The sequence below is a fragment of the Salmo salar genome, unplaced genomic scaffold, assembly GCF_905237065.1.
Source record: "Salmo salar unplaced genomic scaffold, Ssal_v3.1, whole genome shotgun sequence".
In the NCBI taxonomy this organism is placed as follows: Eukaryota; Metazoa; Chordata; class Actinopteri; order Salmoniformes; family Salmonidae; genus Salmo; species Salmo salar.
The window spans coordinates 81,090-98,430 of record NW_025549195.1 but is presented as its reverse complement, the minus strand read 5'-3'; the positions used below and the strand labels follow the sequence as shown (position 1 = coordinate 98,430).

At 42.1% G+C, this 17,341-nt stretch overlaps 1 protein-coding gene across 3 annotated transcripts; it reads right to left on the bottom strand.

Moving 5' to 3' along the window:
* Nucleotides 1-452: 452 nt before the first annotated feature.
* LOC106597262 (protein NLRC5-like) lies at nucleotides 453-12,169 on the bottom strand. 3 transcript variants are annotated; one of them, XM_045713107.1, is made up of 4 exons: nucleotides 12,073-12,169; nucleotides 8,960-9,053; nucleotides 2,622-3,384; nucleotides 453-2,497 (listed from the first exon to the last, which is right to left on the bottom strand). In XM_045713107.1, exon 4 carries the CDS (start codon nucleotides 2,316-2,318, stop codon nucleotides 819-821), a length of 1,500 nt encoding a protein of 499 aa, XP_045569063.1. In that variant the 5' UTR covers nucleotides 2,319-2,497; nucleotides 2,622-3,384; nucleotides 8,960-9,053; nucleotides 12,073-12,169; the 3' UTR covers nucleotides 453-818. The 3 variants fall into 3 exon arrangements, with proteins under 3 accessions (XP_045569063.1, XP_045569062.1, XP_045569061.1); XM_045713106.1 differs by lacking the exon at nucleotides 12,073-12,169 and adding an exon at nucleotides 7,256-7,315 and having other exon boundaries at nucleotides 8,960-9,258; XM_045713105.1 differs by lacking the exon at nucleotides 12,073-12,169 and having other exon boundaries at nucleotides 8,960-9,258.
* Nucleotides 12,170-17,341: the final 5,172 nt, after the last annotated feature.

Sequence of the window (17,341 nt, the reverse complement as noted above, 5' to 3'; positions counted from 1 at the left end):
GAAGACCGGCGACTTCGACCGCCGAACAAGGAGAGGCATCGACTTCGACCGCCGAACACCGCCCGAACAAGGAGAGGCATCGACTTCGACCACCGAACACCGCCCGAACAAGGAGAGGCATCGACTTCGACCGCCGAACACCGCCCGAACAAGGAGAGGCATCGACTTCGAACACCGAACACCGCCCGAACAAGGAGAGGCATCGACTTCGACCACCGAACACCGCCCGAACAAGGAGAGGCATCGACTTCGACCGCCGAACACCGCCCGAACAAGGAGAGGCATCGACTTCGACCGCCGAACACCGCCCGAACAAGGAGAGGCATCGACTTCGACCACCGAACACCGCCCGAACAAGGAGAGGCATCGACTTCGAACACCGAACACCGCCCGAACAAGGAGAGGCATCGACTTCGACCGCCGAACACCGCCCGAACAAGGAGAGGCATCGACTTCGAACACCGAACACCGCCCGAACAAGGAGAGGTATCGACTTCGGCAGAAGTCGTGACATTCAAATCATACATTTTCGGAAGTAGCATGAGCATTTTGTCATCTTGACAACTAACTCAGTAAAATGGCTGATAATACCAGTGAATGTTGCATTCCTCAAGATAACTTATTTGCAGGGATATGGGGTTGATTTAATCAGTAGGGAAAAGTCTTGAGACAGTTTTTACATTTACAGAGAGATGTATCCTGACCTCAAATGGTATCAGCTCTGATACAGATGTGACAAACAAGGAATTAAAGTAGTTGCATGAATGGTGATTACCAATCTTTATTTGACTAGGTTAGTTTGAACACAGATAATAACCTTAACCAAGATGTCTGACATTCTTCAGAGAGCCCAGTATCAGCCTTACTCCTTGGTCTGACACAGTGCAGCCGTTCAGGTCCAAGCCAACCTTTCTCTCTGCAGACTGACTGGTGACATAAGAGACTGTACAGCACTGGTGAGGATCAAGATGTTCTCTACTCAGGTCTAGATGATAGTCCAGTTTGTCCAGGAGAAGCAGACAGGCCTCAGTAGACTGATATTCATACAAGCACTGACACAAAAACAGAAGATCTATCTCAGACTCAGGAGCCCCACCTTCTGCATCATCTTGGTTTGTTTGAGATGGAAGAAATGTGTTCACAACTTCCTTGAAGAACCAATCTGACGTCTTCTTGATCTGTTGAGCTGGAACTAGACTGTTTACCAATCTAATATTCCTCTCATTCAGAAGCCCACACAGGAAAGGAATCAAGTGTTTTGTGTGTTTCCATTCTTCAGTCTTGCACTTCTCTAGAACCTCTCTGATTTTGTCTGGATTCTGTAAGAGCCAAAGGGCAGCAAAGAACTCCTGCATTGTGTAGTGGAGAAATGCAGAGTAAGTGTCTGATGCTGTGGGTGCAACCTTAACCATAAATGCCCCCAAGAATGCAAAATGGATACTGCTTTCTTCACAACTCAGTGTTGTCAAGTTCATGTTTTTTTCATTTGTTGCATCAAAAGCAATTTCTGCCAAAGACAATATTTTCTCTCTGTTTTCTTTGAGACAATTGTTGATATCCTTAAGTCGTTTGCCACTGTGTTTTTGGATGCAGTGACGGAGGATGTTGCTGTACATTCCAGTTATAGTGCATGTCTGTTTAGAAGCCTCTGAGGTAGGGAAATAAATGCAGGCAACCACCATCAGTGCATACATTGGGACATGACACAGACTGAACAACTCTAGGTTGTTTAACACACTGCTCAAGGAGTCAGGCTCAGCACTCAGCATCTGTGTTAAGTAAGCCCTGATGGATTCATCACTGAACCCTTTCACCTCCACTCTGAACCAGTCTACGGGCCAGTCTGTCAGGAAGTCTTCAGATTGATCTGGTCTGCATGTGGTCACAATCTTTGCATCCGGGAGGAGGTTCTCCACAAGGTTCTTTACCACCGACAGAGAGGAGAGGTCTGTGATTCCATCAAATATAATGACAACATTTTCAGAGTTCTTCTTAATATCCTGTAACACTTCTTCTTTGCTTTCTTTTGGCTCACTGTACATGTTAAAGAGAAGATCCTCCAGGCTCATGGGTTTTCTGTGTGAAATGTCTCTCACCTCAAAATAGAACATGTAATCTAGTTCTCTGTGATCTTTCTCTGCCCAGAGGTTCAACATTTGATGGGCGACTGTTGTTTTTCCAATTCCAGGTTTTCCAACCAGGAGGATTTTTTTCTCATGTGTTTTAAGCACCTCGGCAGGGGATGTTTCCTGTTTGGCCATGGGGATGAAGCTCTTTAGCTTTTTAGGCCGAGCTTTCTTGCATCTTTTATTCTTCATTTTAATTTTAGAGTCAGATGAATGCACATCTGTATCTAACACAAGAGGGGTGTAAGAGAAAGTCCCCTCATTTCTACATCTCTCTGATAGGAGACTACAGCTTTGTTTCCATGCACCCTCTGGGATCTTCCGTGCTTTACATTTCAGCTGTGTCTGATATCTTTGACAGGCTATCGAGCCTAAGAAAATGGTCAATAAAAATCGAATTAATGGATAAATAATAGAAAATGTAAATGGATATAAGTTCTTCTTCAAACAGGTCTATTTTCTGCCCACCAAATCACATACTTCTGCACTACCTACCTTCAAGGATGACAGTGTCCACCTCTTGGTCTTCCTCGAATGGGAAGCAGCTGATCCAGTGGTATAGGTCCTTTTAATCAGATGATGGCTCCGGTAATGTCCTCTGTCTCGTAATGTACAGAATCTTCAGTAACTTACAACATGCTCTTTCCCCCTTTTTAACGACTCGGTCCAGTATTTCTCTGGCTTTGTCACTTCTTGTCTCCTTACTATTGATAACTTCCACTTCCTCACTGAGGAAAACTCTCAGCTGCTGAAGATTGTCAACAATAAGTGTCAGATCCTTGAGCGCTCTGATAAGGTCCAGTCTGCGATCTGTGACATACTTCACAGCAGTCTGTTTAGTGGTTGCCATACTTCACAGCAGTCTGTTTAGTGGTTACCATACTTCACAGCAGTCTGTTTAGTGGTTGCCATACTTCACAGCAGTCTGTTTAGTGGTCGCCATACTTCACAGCAGTCTGTTTAGTGGTTACCATACTTCACAGCAGTCTGTTTAGTGGTTGCCATACTTCACAGCAGTCTGTTTAGTGGTCGCCATACTTCACAGCAGTCTGTTTAGTGGTCGCCATACTTCACAGCAGTCTGTTTAGTGGTCGCCATACTTCACAGCAGTCTGTTTAGTGGTCGCCATACTTCACAGCAGTCTGTTTAGTGGTTGCCATACTTCACAGCAGTCTGTTTAGTGGTTGCCATTGTGCCTCTGGTTATTCTTCTGAATGTTCATTTGACATGTTTTTCCTACATTCCCAAAATGCAGGATCTACAGAATGAATGAGAATAAAGAAATTATAAGATTACATATGATAATTATTCATGGTTTAAGAAATGAAAATCACCTTTAAGAAAACATCAAACTATAATTAACACGATGGGAGATTTCAAGCGCAGGGCGCAGCAGGTGTTTATTAGTAAAGGACCACAATGTTAAGCGGAGCGACACAGCAGAACCCAAGAGCAGACTCAGATGAGGAAACAGGGATGAATGAACCAAAATATGTATTGTTACACAGAGAGATATGGAGTGCAGATCCGGGGTAGGTCGGAGAAGTTGCAGAAAAAACAGATGTGGAGACTGAGGTTGGAGTTGTCTGAGTACAGTTGTGGCCAAAAGTTTTGAGAATGACACAAATATTAATTTTCACAAAGTCTGCTGCCTCATTTTGAATGATGGCAATTTGCATATACTCCAGAATGTTATGAAGAGTGATCAGATGAATTGCAATTAATTGCAAAGTCCCTCTTTGCCATGCAAATGAACTGAATCCCCCCCAAAAAACATTTCCACTGCATTTTAGCCCTGCCACAAAAGGACCAGCTGACATCATGTCAGAGATTCTCTCGTTAACACAGGTGTGAGTGTAGACGAGGACAAGGGTGGAGATCACTCTGTCATGCTGATTGAGTTCCAATAACAGACTGGAAGCTTCAAAAGGAGGATGTGGCTTGGAATCATTGTTCTTCCTCTGTCAGCCATGGTTACCTGCAAGGAAACACGTGCCGTCATCATTGATTTGCACAACAAGGGCCTCACTGGCAAGGATATTGCTGCCAGTAAGATTGCACCTAAATCAACCATTTATCGGATCATCAAGAACTTCAAGGAGAGTGGTTCAATTGTTGTGAAGAAGACTTTAGGGCACCCAAGAAAGTCCAGAAAGCGCCAGGATCATCTCCTAAAGTTGATTCAGCTGCGGGATCGGGTCACCACCAGTACAGAGCTTGCTCAGGAATGGCAGCAGGCAGGTGTGAGTGCATCTGCACGCACAGTGAGGTGAAGACTTTTGGAGAATGGCCTGGTGTCAAGAAGGGCAGCAAAGAAGCCACTTCTCTCCAGGAAAAACATCAGGGACAGACTGATATTCTGCAAAAGGTACAGGGATTGGACTGCTGAGGACAGGGGTTATGTAATATTCTCTGATGAATCCCCTTTCCGATTGTTTGGGGTACCCGGAAAAAGCTTGTCCGGAGAAGACAAGGTGAGCGCTACCAACAGCCCTGTGTCATGCCAACAGTAAAGCATCCTGAGACCATTCATGTGTGGGGTTGCTTCTCAGCCAAGGGAGTGGGCTCACTCACAATGTTGACTAAGAACACAGCCATGAATAAAGAATGGTACCAACACATCCTCCGAGAGCAACTTCTCCCAACCATCCAGGAACAGTTTGGTGATGAATAATGCCTTTTCCAGCATGATGGAGCACCTTGCCATAAAGAAAAAGTGATAACTAAGTGGCTCGGGGAACAAAACATCGATATTTTGGGTCCATGGTCAGGAAACTCCCCAGACCTTAATCCCATGGAGAACTTGTGGTCAATCCTCAAGAGGCCGGTGGACAAACAAAAACCCACAAACTCCAAGCATTGATTATGCAAGAATGGGCTGCCATCAGTCAGGATGTGGCCCAGAAGTTAACTTGTTGGGGCTAGGGGGCAGTATTTGCACGGCCGGATAATAAAACGATTTAATCTGGTTACTACTCCTGCCCAGTAACTAGAATATGCATATAATTATTGGCTTTGGATAGAAAACACCCTAAAGTTTCTAAAACTGTTTGAATGGTGTCTGTGAGTATAACAGAACTCATTTGGCAGGCCAAAACCTGAGAAGATTCCTTACAGGAAGTGGCCTGTCTGACAATTTCTTGCCCTCCTTGATCATCTCTAACAAATACAGGGGATCTCTGGCATGACGTGACACTTCCTACGGCTCCCATGGGCTCTCAGAAGGCGGGAAAAAGCTGAACGATGTAATTCCATCCCCAGGCTGAAACACATTAGCGCGTTTGGCAAGTGCTCTATCAGAGGGCCATTAGACTGAGGCTCGTGCATGAGGGGATAGCATGCTTTTACTTTCACTCTCTTTGTAATAAAAACGATTTCCCGGTCGGAATATTATCGCTTTTTACGAGAAAAATGGCATAAAAATTGATTTTAAACAGCGGTTGACATGCTTCGAAGTACGGTAATGGGATATTTACAATTTTTTTGTCACAAAATGCGCCATGCTCGTCACCCTTATTTACCCTTTCGGATAGTGTCTTGAACGCACGAACAAAACGCCGCTATTTGGATATAACAATGGATTATTTGGGACCAAACCAACATTTGTTATTGAAGTAGAAGTCCTGGGAGTGCATTCTGACGAAGAACAGCAAAGGTAATAACATTTTTCTTATATTAAATCTGACTTTGGTGAGTGCTAAACTTGCTGGGTGTCTAAATAGCGAGCCCTGTGATGCCGGGCTATCTACTGAGAATATTGCAAAATGTGCTTTCACCGAAAAGCTATGTTAAAATCGGACATATCGAGTGCATAGAGGAGTTCTGTATCTATAATTCTTAAAATAATTGTTCTGTTTTTTGTGAACGTTTATCGTGAGTATTTACATTACATTTAAGTCATTTAGCAGACGCTCTTATCCAGAGCGACTTACAAATTGGTGCATTCACCTTATGATATCCAGTGGAACCACCACTTTACAATAGTGCATCTAAATCTTTTAAGGGGGGGTTAGAAGGATTACATTATCCTATCCTAGGTATTCCTTAAAGAGGTGGGGTTTCAGGTGTCTCCGGAAGGTGGTGATTGACTCCGCTGTCCTGGCGTCGTGAGGGAGCTTGTTCCACCATTGGGGTGCCAGAGCAGCGAACAGTTTTGACTGGGCTGAGCGGGAACTGTGCTTCCTCAGAGGTAGGGAGGCGAGCAGGCCAGAGGTGGATGAACGCAGTGCCCTTGTTTGGGTGTAGGGCCTGATCAGAGCCTGAAGGTACGGAGGTGCCGTTCCCCTCACAGCTCCGTAGGCAAGCACCATGGTCTTGTAGCGGAATTGTGAGTAATTTAGTAAATTCACCGGCAGTGTTCGGTGGGAATGCTAGTCACATGCTAGTCACATGCTAATGTAAAAAGCTGGTTTTTGATATAAATATGAACTTGATTGAACAAAACATGCATGTATTGTATAACATAATGTCCTAGGGTTGTCATCTGATGAAGATCATCAAAGGTTAGTGCTGCATTTAGCTGTGGTTTGGGTTTATGTGACATTATATGCTAGCTTGAAAAATGGGTGTCTGATTCTTTCTGGCTGGGTACTCTGCTGACATAATCTAATATGTTTTGCTTTCGTTGTAAAGCCTTTTTGAAATCGGACAGTGTGGTTAGATTAACGAGAGTCTTGTCTTTAAAATGGTGTAAAATAGTCATATGTTTGAAAAATTGAAGTTTTAGCATTTTTTAGGTATTTGAATATCGCGCCACGGGATTACACTGGCTGTTGAGTAGGCGGAAGCGTCCCACCTAGCCCATAGAGGTTAATTGGCAGCATGCCAGGGCGGATTGCAAAGGTTTTGAAAAAGAAGGGTCAACACTGCAAATATTGTAATTGTCAATAAAAGCCTTTGACACTTATGAAATGTTTGTAATTATACTTCAGTATTCCATAGTAACATCTGACAAAAATATCTAAAGACACTGAAGCAGCAAACTTTGTGTAAATTTATATTTGTGTCATTCTCAAAACTTTTGGCCACGACTGTATATTTATCTGTTGCTGCTTTTACTTCCTGGCATGTGTCTGGATTGAAGATGGGAAGGTTAAGACAACAACACCACAATAATGAGGAGGTTCTACCGCTCTGATTCATCCATGGGACCAGCTCAAGCGTTGTAGCTACGCTGCCTCGGCAGAAGGCTAGCGGTCAGAAGCAGATCATAAGAGAATGTCAGAAAAAGACAACCATCTAGCCTGCTAGCTAACGTTAGCATATAAGATACATCTCAATCATATATAGCTGACATAGCTAGCTGGTCAGGTTGAAGACTGTAAACTCTCCTTCCAGACTCACATTAAGCATCTCCAATCCAAAATGAAATCTAGAATCGGCTTACTGTTTCACAACAAAGACTCCTTCACTCATGCTGCCAAACATACCCTTGTAAAACTGACTATCCTACCGATCCTTGACTTCGGCGATGTCATTTACAAAATAGCCTTCAACACTCTACTCACCAAATTGGATGTAGTCTATCACAATGCCATCTGTTTTGTCACCAAAGCCCCATATACTACCCACCCCTGCGACCTGTATGCTCTCGTTGGCTGGCCCTTTCTACATATTCGTCGCCAAACCCACTGGCTCCAGGTCATCTATAAGTCTTTCCTAGGTAAAGCCCCGCCTTATGTCAGCTCACTGGTCACCATAGCAGCACCTACCCGTAGCACGTGCTCCAGCAGGTATATCTCACTGGTCACCCCCAAAGCCAATTCCTCCTTTGGCTGCCTTTCCTTACAGTTCTCTGCTGCCAATGACTGGAACAAACTGTAAAAATCACTGAAGCTGGAGACTCATATCTCCCTCACTAACTTTAAGCACCAGCTGTCAGAGCAGCTAATTTTAGCATTTAAGATGCATCTTATTCATACATAGCTGACATAGCTAGCTGGTCAGGTTGAAGATGGGAAGATTCAGACAAAGTAAATACGTAAGCGTTTGAAAATAAGCTAATTAATGGGACCAGCGCCGTTGATGGATTCTATAAGATAAGCATTGAAAACGTGACCAGCAGTCAGGACATCTAGTAATAAAGTAGCTGTAGATTATTTAAACTAGTAGCACAAAGAGTTATGGGATATTAGAATCCTCTTGTCTTAACCTGTACATTCCGAACCTGTACATTCCAAACCATGGGAACACTCAAAATGGCCGCCAGTCCACCCATTATGACGTCATTGACTTGAATGATGCGCATGCGCGCATTGTCGTCCTTGGTGGCTCCAACGCGGAGCCTCGAAAATAACTGCAACATTTTATAGGGGGGTAGGCTACTTGTTTCCGAAAATCCTGTTATTGAATATCAATAATCTGTAACTCCTTGTCCGTTGGTCCGGATTCTATCATGTGTGGTTATCTGTAGACCGATAGAAACCGTCTGAACCGAACGTTTCTCCAAACCGGTACCTTGGCTGTGGTAGACAGCGCTCACCACGCGCTTCCTCGTAGCCTAATACAACCAAGTAATAGGTGCCTGTTTGGAGAAGTTCGGTTCAGACGGGTTCTATAAAGATATCCACACACAATCCGGTCCGATGGACAACGGATTATAGATACATATGCCTTCAGTAACAGGGTTTCTGGAAACAAGTAGGCTACCCCACCTAAAGAATTTCACCTGTTATTTTCCGGGCTCCGCATTGTAGCCACCTACTGTAGGACGCCCATGCGCTACGTCCTATACAGTGCTACACTGCGCACAGATAGGTATTTATAAGTTATATTCTTCAAGAATCGTAAAATGAAATGGCCATTGAACAGTTATATTGCAGATTGTTGCCTACCTTATCGTTTAATCATCTTTCTCTCTCCGCCTGAGTGGAGAATAGCAGGGTTCATCCTAATGTTATGTGGATCACTGGATGATTGTAATACAACCTGAAAGGATATTAGGAAACAAATCAAACTAGACTGTAAATGTGTTGTCATTTCCTATAGACAACTAAATCTACTAGACTGTAAATGTGTTGTCATTTCCTACAGACAACTAAATCTACTAGTTGTCTGCTGCTGCATTGACCTTGTGTGTAGTTATACCTATTTTACTTCTACTTTCACTTATACTTCCGTGTATAAAAGTATTATTGGGGGCGGTTCAGCAAGACGCAACGTTTTGGAACAGATATAAAATGCACTATGTTGGAGAAACATGCCTCAGACATTTAGAATAAGAAATCACATCTATTCATGACATTTAGAATAAGGAATCACATCTATTCATGACATTTCTATCTGCAACATTCGACAGCGTTTGGCTACTGAAAGTGGTTTGTTGTAGTAATCACCAGCAGGAACGCTGTCTCATACTTTCCATGGGTATATTCAATCGTGCAGATCGTAGCAAAACGTTTTGTAACAAAAACGAGCGTTTCTCACTGGACAATTTCAGGTTAGTCCTTCCCTGCTTCGACCAGTTTGTTTCCGTTTGGTTCCTGATGAATACACCCCAGGGCAACGTTCAGTCAACAAAGTTGTCTAATGTTACAGAAATAATTACCATATATAGAGCCGACCTGATTTACTATTCTAAATGTCTGAGTGGCATGTTTGTTCATAACATCTGAACGTTCCAAAACGTTGGGTCCTGTTCAGTGAACATTCCCCAGTTAGTCATTGCCCGGGACTAAACTATCATTTCATTCATGCATTTTGAATGAAGCCGGTCGGTCTATTAAAAGCTACAGGAGTTATAATCTTAATGACTGTAAATTATGATGTGGAACTTGTCTCTGGAGTTTCCAGGCTGCTTGCTGAATGAATGAACTACAGCAGTGAGCAGTCAGTGGTCTGTTGCAGTCTGAGTCTGATGCTATAACTTAGAAGGTTCAGCAGTTTAACATCCAGTCTGTTCTAGAAGGACACTTCATGCAGTATTATAGCACGTTGTAGTTTATAAAGTCTGAATGATCAGTTTGAGCTGAATACAGTCTATCCTCTCTTTATTGCAGTTGCCTGCCATACACTCAGGCTATGACATGGTTATTACACTATTACTACAGTAATTCAATGACACTGTTAGTAGCTAAGGCAATTTACCCTATAGTCTGACAGTCCTAGCAACCATATAGTCTTATAGTCCTAGTTACTATATAGTCTGATAGTCCTAGCAACCATATAGTCTTATTGTCCTGGCTACCATATAATCTAATAGTCCTAGCTATCATATAGTCTAAAACTCCTAGCTACCTTATAGTCTGATAGTCCTAGCTACCATATAGTCTGATAGTCCTAGCTACAATATAGTCTTATAATCCTAGCTACAATATAGTCCTAGCTACAATATAGTATTAAACTCCTAGCTACAATATAGTCTTATAGTCCTAGCTACAATATAGTATTAAAGTCCAAGCTACCATATAGTCTTGTAGTCCTAGCTACCATATAGTCTTGTAGTCCTAGCTACCAAATAGTCTTACAGTCCTAGCTACAATATAGTATTAAAGTCCAAGCTACCATATAGTCTGATAGTCCTAGCTACCATATAGTATTAAAGTTCTAGTGACCATATAGTCTTACAGTCCTAGCTACCATAGTCTTACAGTAGCTGCCATGTCATCTTATAGCCCTAGCTACCATATAGTCTTAAAGGTATAGCAACCATATAGTCTTATAGTCCTAGCTACCATATAGTCTGATAGTCCTATCCACCATATAGTCTGATATTCCTAGCTACCATATAGTCTTATAGTCCTAGCTACCATATCATCTTATAGTCCTAGCTACAATATCATCTTATAGTCCTAGCTACCATATCATCTTTTAGCCCTAGCTACCATATTGTCTTATAGTCCAGGCTACCATATAGTATTATAGTCCAGGCTACCATATAGTATTAAAGTCCTAGCTACCATATAGTCTTACAGTCCTAGCTGCCATATAGTCTTATAGTCCTAGCTACCATATAGTCTTACAGTCCTAGTTACCATATAGTCTTATAGTCCTAGCTACCATATAGTCTTATAGTCCTAGTGTAACGCGGGTCGTACAAAGGGGACCAAGGCGCGGCGTATGAAGTGCTCATAATTTACTTTTAATAATGAAACACTAATACAAAAACAACAAAACGACCGACAACAGTTCCGTCAGGTGAACATACACTAAACAGGATACAACTATGCACAAAACAACATGAGAAACACCCCTACTAAATTTGACCTCCAATTAGAGGCAACGAGGAACAGCTGCTTCCAATTGAAGGTCAACCCAATAAACCCCGACCTAGAAATAGAAAAACTAGAAATCCAACACAGAAATAGAAAACATAGAACAAACACATAAACACCCCTGTCACGCCCTGACCACTCTACCATAGAAAATAACAACTTATATTGGTCAGGACGTGACACCTAGCTACCATATAATCTTATAGTCCTAGCTACCATATAATCTTATAGTCCTAGCTACCATATAGTCTTACAGTCCTAGCTCCAATATAGTCTTACAGTCCTAGCTACCATATAATCTTATAGTCCTAGCTACCATATAGTCTTACAGTCCTAGCTCCAATATAGTCTTGTAGTCCTAGCTACCATATAGTCTACAGACCTAGCTACCATATAGTCTTACAGTCCTAGCTCAATATAATATACAGTCCTAGCTCAAATGTGAGCTAGCATATAGTCTTAAAGTTCTAACTACCATACAGTCTTATAGTCCTAGCTACCAAATAGTCTTATAATCCTAGCTACCATATAGTCTCATAGTAGCTACCATATAGTCTTATAGTCCCAGCTAGCATAGCCGTGGGAATTAGGGTTGCTGCCCCCTCATAGTAGTAAACCGCTGACCGCCCCACCCCAAAACTTCTTTGCACGGTTAACCTAGCTACACTATATTAATAATAGTAGTTACATAAGGCAACAATATGCCATAGTCTTATATTGATTAATCAACATACCTGAGATTGGGAAGTGCTCATTCTGGAGTAAGATTCTGCATTAGAGTTGTAGTGTTAAGTTTATCCAGGTTGTTGTCATAGGGACAGGAGAGTTGTAGTAAACTAAACCAGGTTGTCATGGGGACAGGAGAGTTGTAGTAAACTAAACCAGGTTGTCATGGGGACAGGAGAGTTATAGTAAACTAAACCAGGTTGTCATGGGGACAGGAGAGTTGTAGTAAACTAAACCAGGTTGTCACCGGCGGCTGGAGAAGCGTTACTCATTCTCGCTACTATTATTCTGACATTTCACATTCTTAAAATAAAGTGGTGATCCTAACTGACCTAAGATAGGGAATTTTTACTAGGATTAAATGTCAGGAATTGTGAAAAACTGAGTTTAAATGTATTTGGCTGAGGTGTGTGTACACTTCCGACTTCAACTGTATATACTGTAGGTGAATGGCAGTAATAGACCTAAGTTCTATCAGGTGGAGCCTATAGAGAGATAAGACCTGGGTTCTATCAGGTGGAACCTATAGAGAGATAAGACCTGGGTTCTATAAGGTGGAACCTATAGAGAGATAAGACCTGGGTTCTATCAGGTTGAGCCTATAAAAATATTTTACTGCTGTTCTTTAATTATTTGTTATTACAACTTTTTACTTATCTATTTGTTACTTAACACTTATTTTTCTTAAAACTGCGTTGTTGGTTAAGGGCTTGTAAGTAAGCATTTCACTAAGGTCTACACCTGTTGTATTTGGGGCATGTGACTAATACATTTTGATTTGATTTGATTCTTCAAAACAATTTATTTTATTGTTAGATTTGCAAATCTGGAGCGGTCAACAATCACTCAAAAGATGCAGAATTAAGAGCAAAACGAAATAGAGTTGGGTCTCAGTTTGTTTTTTTTTGGTTGCTGTGACAACCAGACAGAACAATAGCCATGAGGAAGCACTGGCTGGTGACTCAAATGTACAGCCAAAGGACTATGGAACTGAGAGGCTGCGGTTGGCCTGTGGTGAGGTCTTGTTGAGAAATGGCTCCGAAACTATTTGTCATCCTCGTCTATCACAGCTTAGTTCAGTCTACTGCTAAATAACAGGACATGGAACAACAGCATATGTGTGTAATTCCAGAACACATGGACAAAAGGAAGTGTGTCACGTCCTGACCCTTGTAAGATGTAATTTTATACAGTAGAGTAGGTCAGGGCGTGACAGGGGGTGTTTTGTGTTTTTCTATGTTTTAGTTCTAGTTTTTCTATTTCTATGTTGTTTTTTGGGTTGATCTCTAATTGGAGGCAGCTGATCCTCGTTGCCTCTGATTGGAGATCATATTTAAGTAGGGTTTTCTTCCTGGGTTTGTGGGTGACTATATTTTGAGTAGTGTTTGTTTCTCTCGCTGCATCACAGTTTGTTGTTTTGTAAATATGTTTGGAAAGTTTCACGGATTTAATAAAATGTGGAACTACAACCACGCTGCACGTTGGTCTGCTCCTTTCAACAGCCGTGACAAAGTGTTCTATCAGAGGGAGCAAGTTACATTACATTACATTTAAGTCATTTAGCAGACGCTCTTATCCAGAGCGACTTACAAATTGGTGCATTCACCTTATGATATCCAGTGGAACAACCACTTTACAATAGTGCATCTAAATCTTTTAAGGGGGGGGGTTAGAAGGATTACTTTATCCTATCCCAGGTATTCCTTAAAGAGGTGGGGTTTCAGGTGTCTCCGGAAGGTGGTGATTGACTCCGCTGTCCTGGCGTCGTGAGGGAGCTTGTTCCACCATTGGGGTGCCAAAGCAGCGAACAGTTTTGACTGGGCTGAGCGGGAACTGTGCTTCCTCAGAGGTAGGGGGCCAGCAGGCCAGAGGTGGATGAACGCAGTGCCCTTGTTTGGGTGTAGGGCCTGATCAGAGCCTGAAGGTATGGAGGTGCCGTTCCCTTCACAGCTCCGTAGGCAATCAAGTCTCATCAGTACATCATATGACTTTAATTAAATGCATAGATAAACATAATAAGACTTGAATTAAATGCATAGATACACTAGATAAACAATACAAACCTTAATTTAATGCATATATACACTAGATCAACAATGTTATAGCAGTTGAACATTCAGATCCACCACCTTCCGGTACTAATCATACAACACTGTTGTCATTTATGAGAATGAAAAGATAAACTATATAATACACTGATGAGTGACGTACAAAATAAGGAATCAAAGAAGATCAGGATGTAGAATTTAAGGTAAACATTAAACAACTTCCTGGGGAAGCAGAAAACTGTACAGGAATTGGGGTTGGCCAGATAGAAGTACTCAGCCAACCCACCTCGGTTCACCTTAACTCCTGATGAGTACCAGTGTTATAGATACAAGAATGGCACCGAGAACTTAGATGATTTTAATGGCTGAAAGGTAATCGTTAATGTGACTGACTTAGGTTTGAAAGATGAATAGAAAATTCTTAACCTCACAGCACCTATAACTGATGTAGGGTGGGCTAGTACCAGCAAAGGACGCATACGCCAGAAATTACCACAAAGGGTGGTTAGGAACTTGCGCCCTGTGGTTATTGGTCCAACCAGTTCGAGTTAGTCATCAGAGGCCAGTTATAGGAATAGGGGGTTATATCCTGCCTGTTTGGCCCTGTCAGGGGTATCATCGGATGGGGCCACAGTGTCTTCTGATCCCTCCTGTCTCAGCCTCCAGTATTTATGCTGCAGTAGTTTATGTGTCGGGGGGCTAGGGTCAGTCTGTTACATCTGGAGTATTTCTCTTGTCTTATCCGGTGTCCTGTGTGAATTTAAATATGCTCTCTCTAATTCTCTCTTTCTCTCTTTCTGTCTTTCTCTCGGAGGACCTGAGCCCTAGGACCATGCCTCAGGACTACCTGGTATGATGACTCCTTGCTGTCCCCAGTCCACCTGGCCGTGCTGCTGCTCCAGTTTCAACTGTTCTGCCTGCGGCTATGGAACCCTGACCTGTTCACCGGACGTGCTTGTTGCACCCTCGACAACTACTATGATTATTATTATTTGACCATGCTGGTCATTTATGAACATTTTAACATTTTAACATTTTGACCATGTTCTGTTATAATATCCACCCTGCACAGCCAGAAGAGGACTGGCCACCCCTCATAGCCTGGTTCCTCTCTAGGTTTCTTCCTAGGTTTTTGGCCTTTCTAGGGAGTTTTTCCTAGGGAGTTTCTGTACAGCACTTTGAGAATATCAGCTGATGTACGAAGGGCTATATAAAAATAAATTTGATTTGATAGGAAGCTAAAGTTGGCACAGGAGGAGTTTTGACCAGGATGGGAGTAGCTTTGTCTAGATGGATGCTATTGGCATCCACAGGGAAGTTCCAGATGAATACAAAGCTATGAATCAAACATGTGAAGGCTTTAACACTACATTATTATGGTAGTTGACAATAAATAAAAATGTGGATTGGATTAATGACATCTTTTATAATCAACAGAGATTCATGAATGAAACCGAGGATGCAGTAAAGAGGTTCTCTGACCAATTATCCTCCACCTCCCTCATGACCTGGTAAAATAGACTGACTCTCGATATGTTATTGGCAAAAGAGGATGGTGTAGGTAGAATGATTAGGTTCATTGCTGTACGTACATTCCTGATAACACAGCTCATGTTTGGGAAATGGAAAAGTGTTGTAAGAACTGTATTATGGGCTGCTTTCACCTGTATGAGGTTTAATCACCAGAACTATAGGGAGATCGACAACGGAGCAGATGGTGAGATACGGACCGAGTCAAAGTTCAGACCAATGGGATGACAAATACCTACCACCGAGCCAGGTGGAGGATTCATTCAATTATGAGGAGCCCATGTTAGATGAGACCATCTTTAGAGATTCCTGAATTAGTTAGATTTTGTGTGAAATTTCTGAATCCAATAAAAATAGATGTGTTATAATGTATGTGAAATATTTAGCCAATCGGGTGGATTTTAATGGAAATGATATGATTTTAAGCCCTACTGAGACTTGACAAGCTACCTGCTGAAATGAAGGTTGTAGCGGGGGTAGACGAAGGGAATTGGATGAATATCTTTTTGGCAAGTACACATCTATGGTGGTTACTGGATTTCTGACCCTAGTGCTTGTGTTCCTATTATTGATGTGTTGTGCTGCCTGTATAATCCCATGCTTAAGAAAGTATTTTACAGATGTTGTCAGAGCAACCGGAATGATGCCTTTGATAGTATTGACCCCGGAGAACACTAAATCCAGCTCTGGGCAAAAGATGGGTCTGTCCGAGGACGATCCTTGGTTTGCTGTTGAGGAAGTGGTTGAATAAAGCCTATCCACAGTAATTTCATATGTATTGAATGTAGTGGCAGGTGGATGTGAAGGTTTAAACCATGGGACAAAGTGTCTGTCCCACACATGTTAGGTGTAGCCACTGTTGCAAGAAGGTCTTCTTTTTATACGTTTTTTAAATAATATGTTTTGAATTTATCCTGTGTACTATTTGTCTTTCCTTATGTGAAGGTTTGAAGTTCCTGGGTGACTGGTAGTCAACCTACAAGTGAGGTGTAGCCGGAAGGATGTGAGTTTATTTTTTTCTTCATCTAAATATCTAATCATTAAAATGGAGATATACAAATTGTGTTTAGTGACACACTAGGGGGTGTCAAAAGGGGGAATCCTAAATTTCTCTGAAATTTCTTATTGGACTATGTTCACACCCCAGGGGGTGTGAAAAGGGGAATTGTTAGGGTTGAACTGGCTATTTGTTTGCATAACCTATATAATATACCGGGGAAGCTATGTTACAATATTAAGTATATAAACTACGGATAAGTCAACTGCTGAAGACAAGAACTACACCCGGCAACAGGAAGTGCGTCATGAGGCTGGGACCAGCCTGCACGCCGACGATAGGATGAGGAAGTTTAAACCACGCTCATCCTCGCTCTGACAGGCCAGCAATGAGCGGGAACTATCTCTGTCAGAGAATTTAAGGATGAACAAAGGATGTGTCGCTCTCTTCTCTGTCTGCCCTGCGTGGTGTTACAGGGAGACCGTATATACGAACATCATATTTTCCATTTGTACTATCATTCTATTTACTTAAAGATGAATTAAATAATCATTGCAAAACTAAGTTGGTTTGTTTATATCCTAATACCAGATTCTTAATGACGCGACTTGACAATTGTCGCCTACAGAAACACTGTTATCCAAAAACTCTTGCAAGGAGATTCATTCATCCATTTCATTAAAGGGCAACTACAGCCTCACA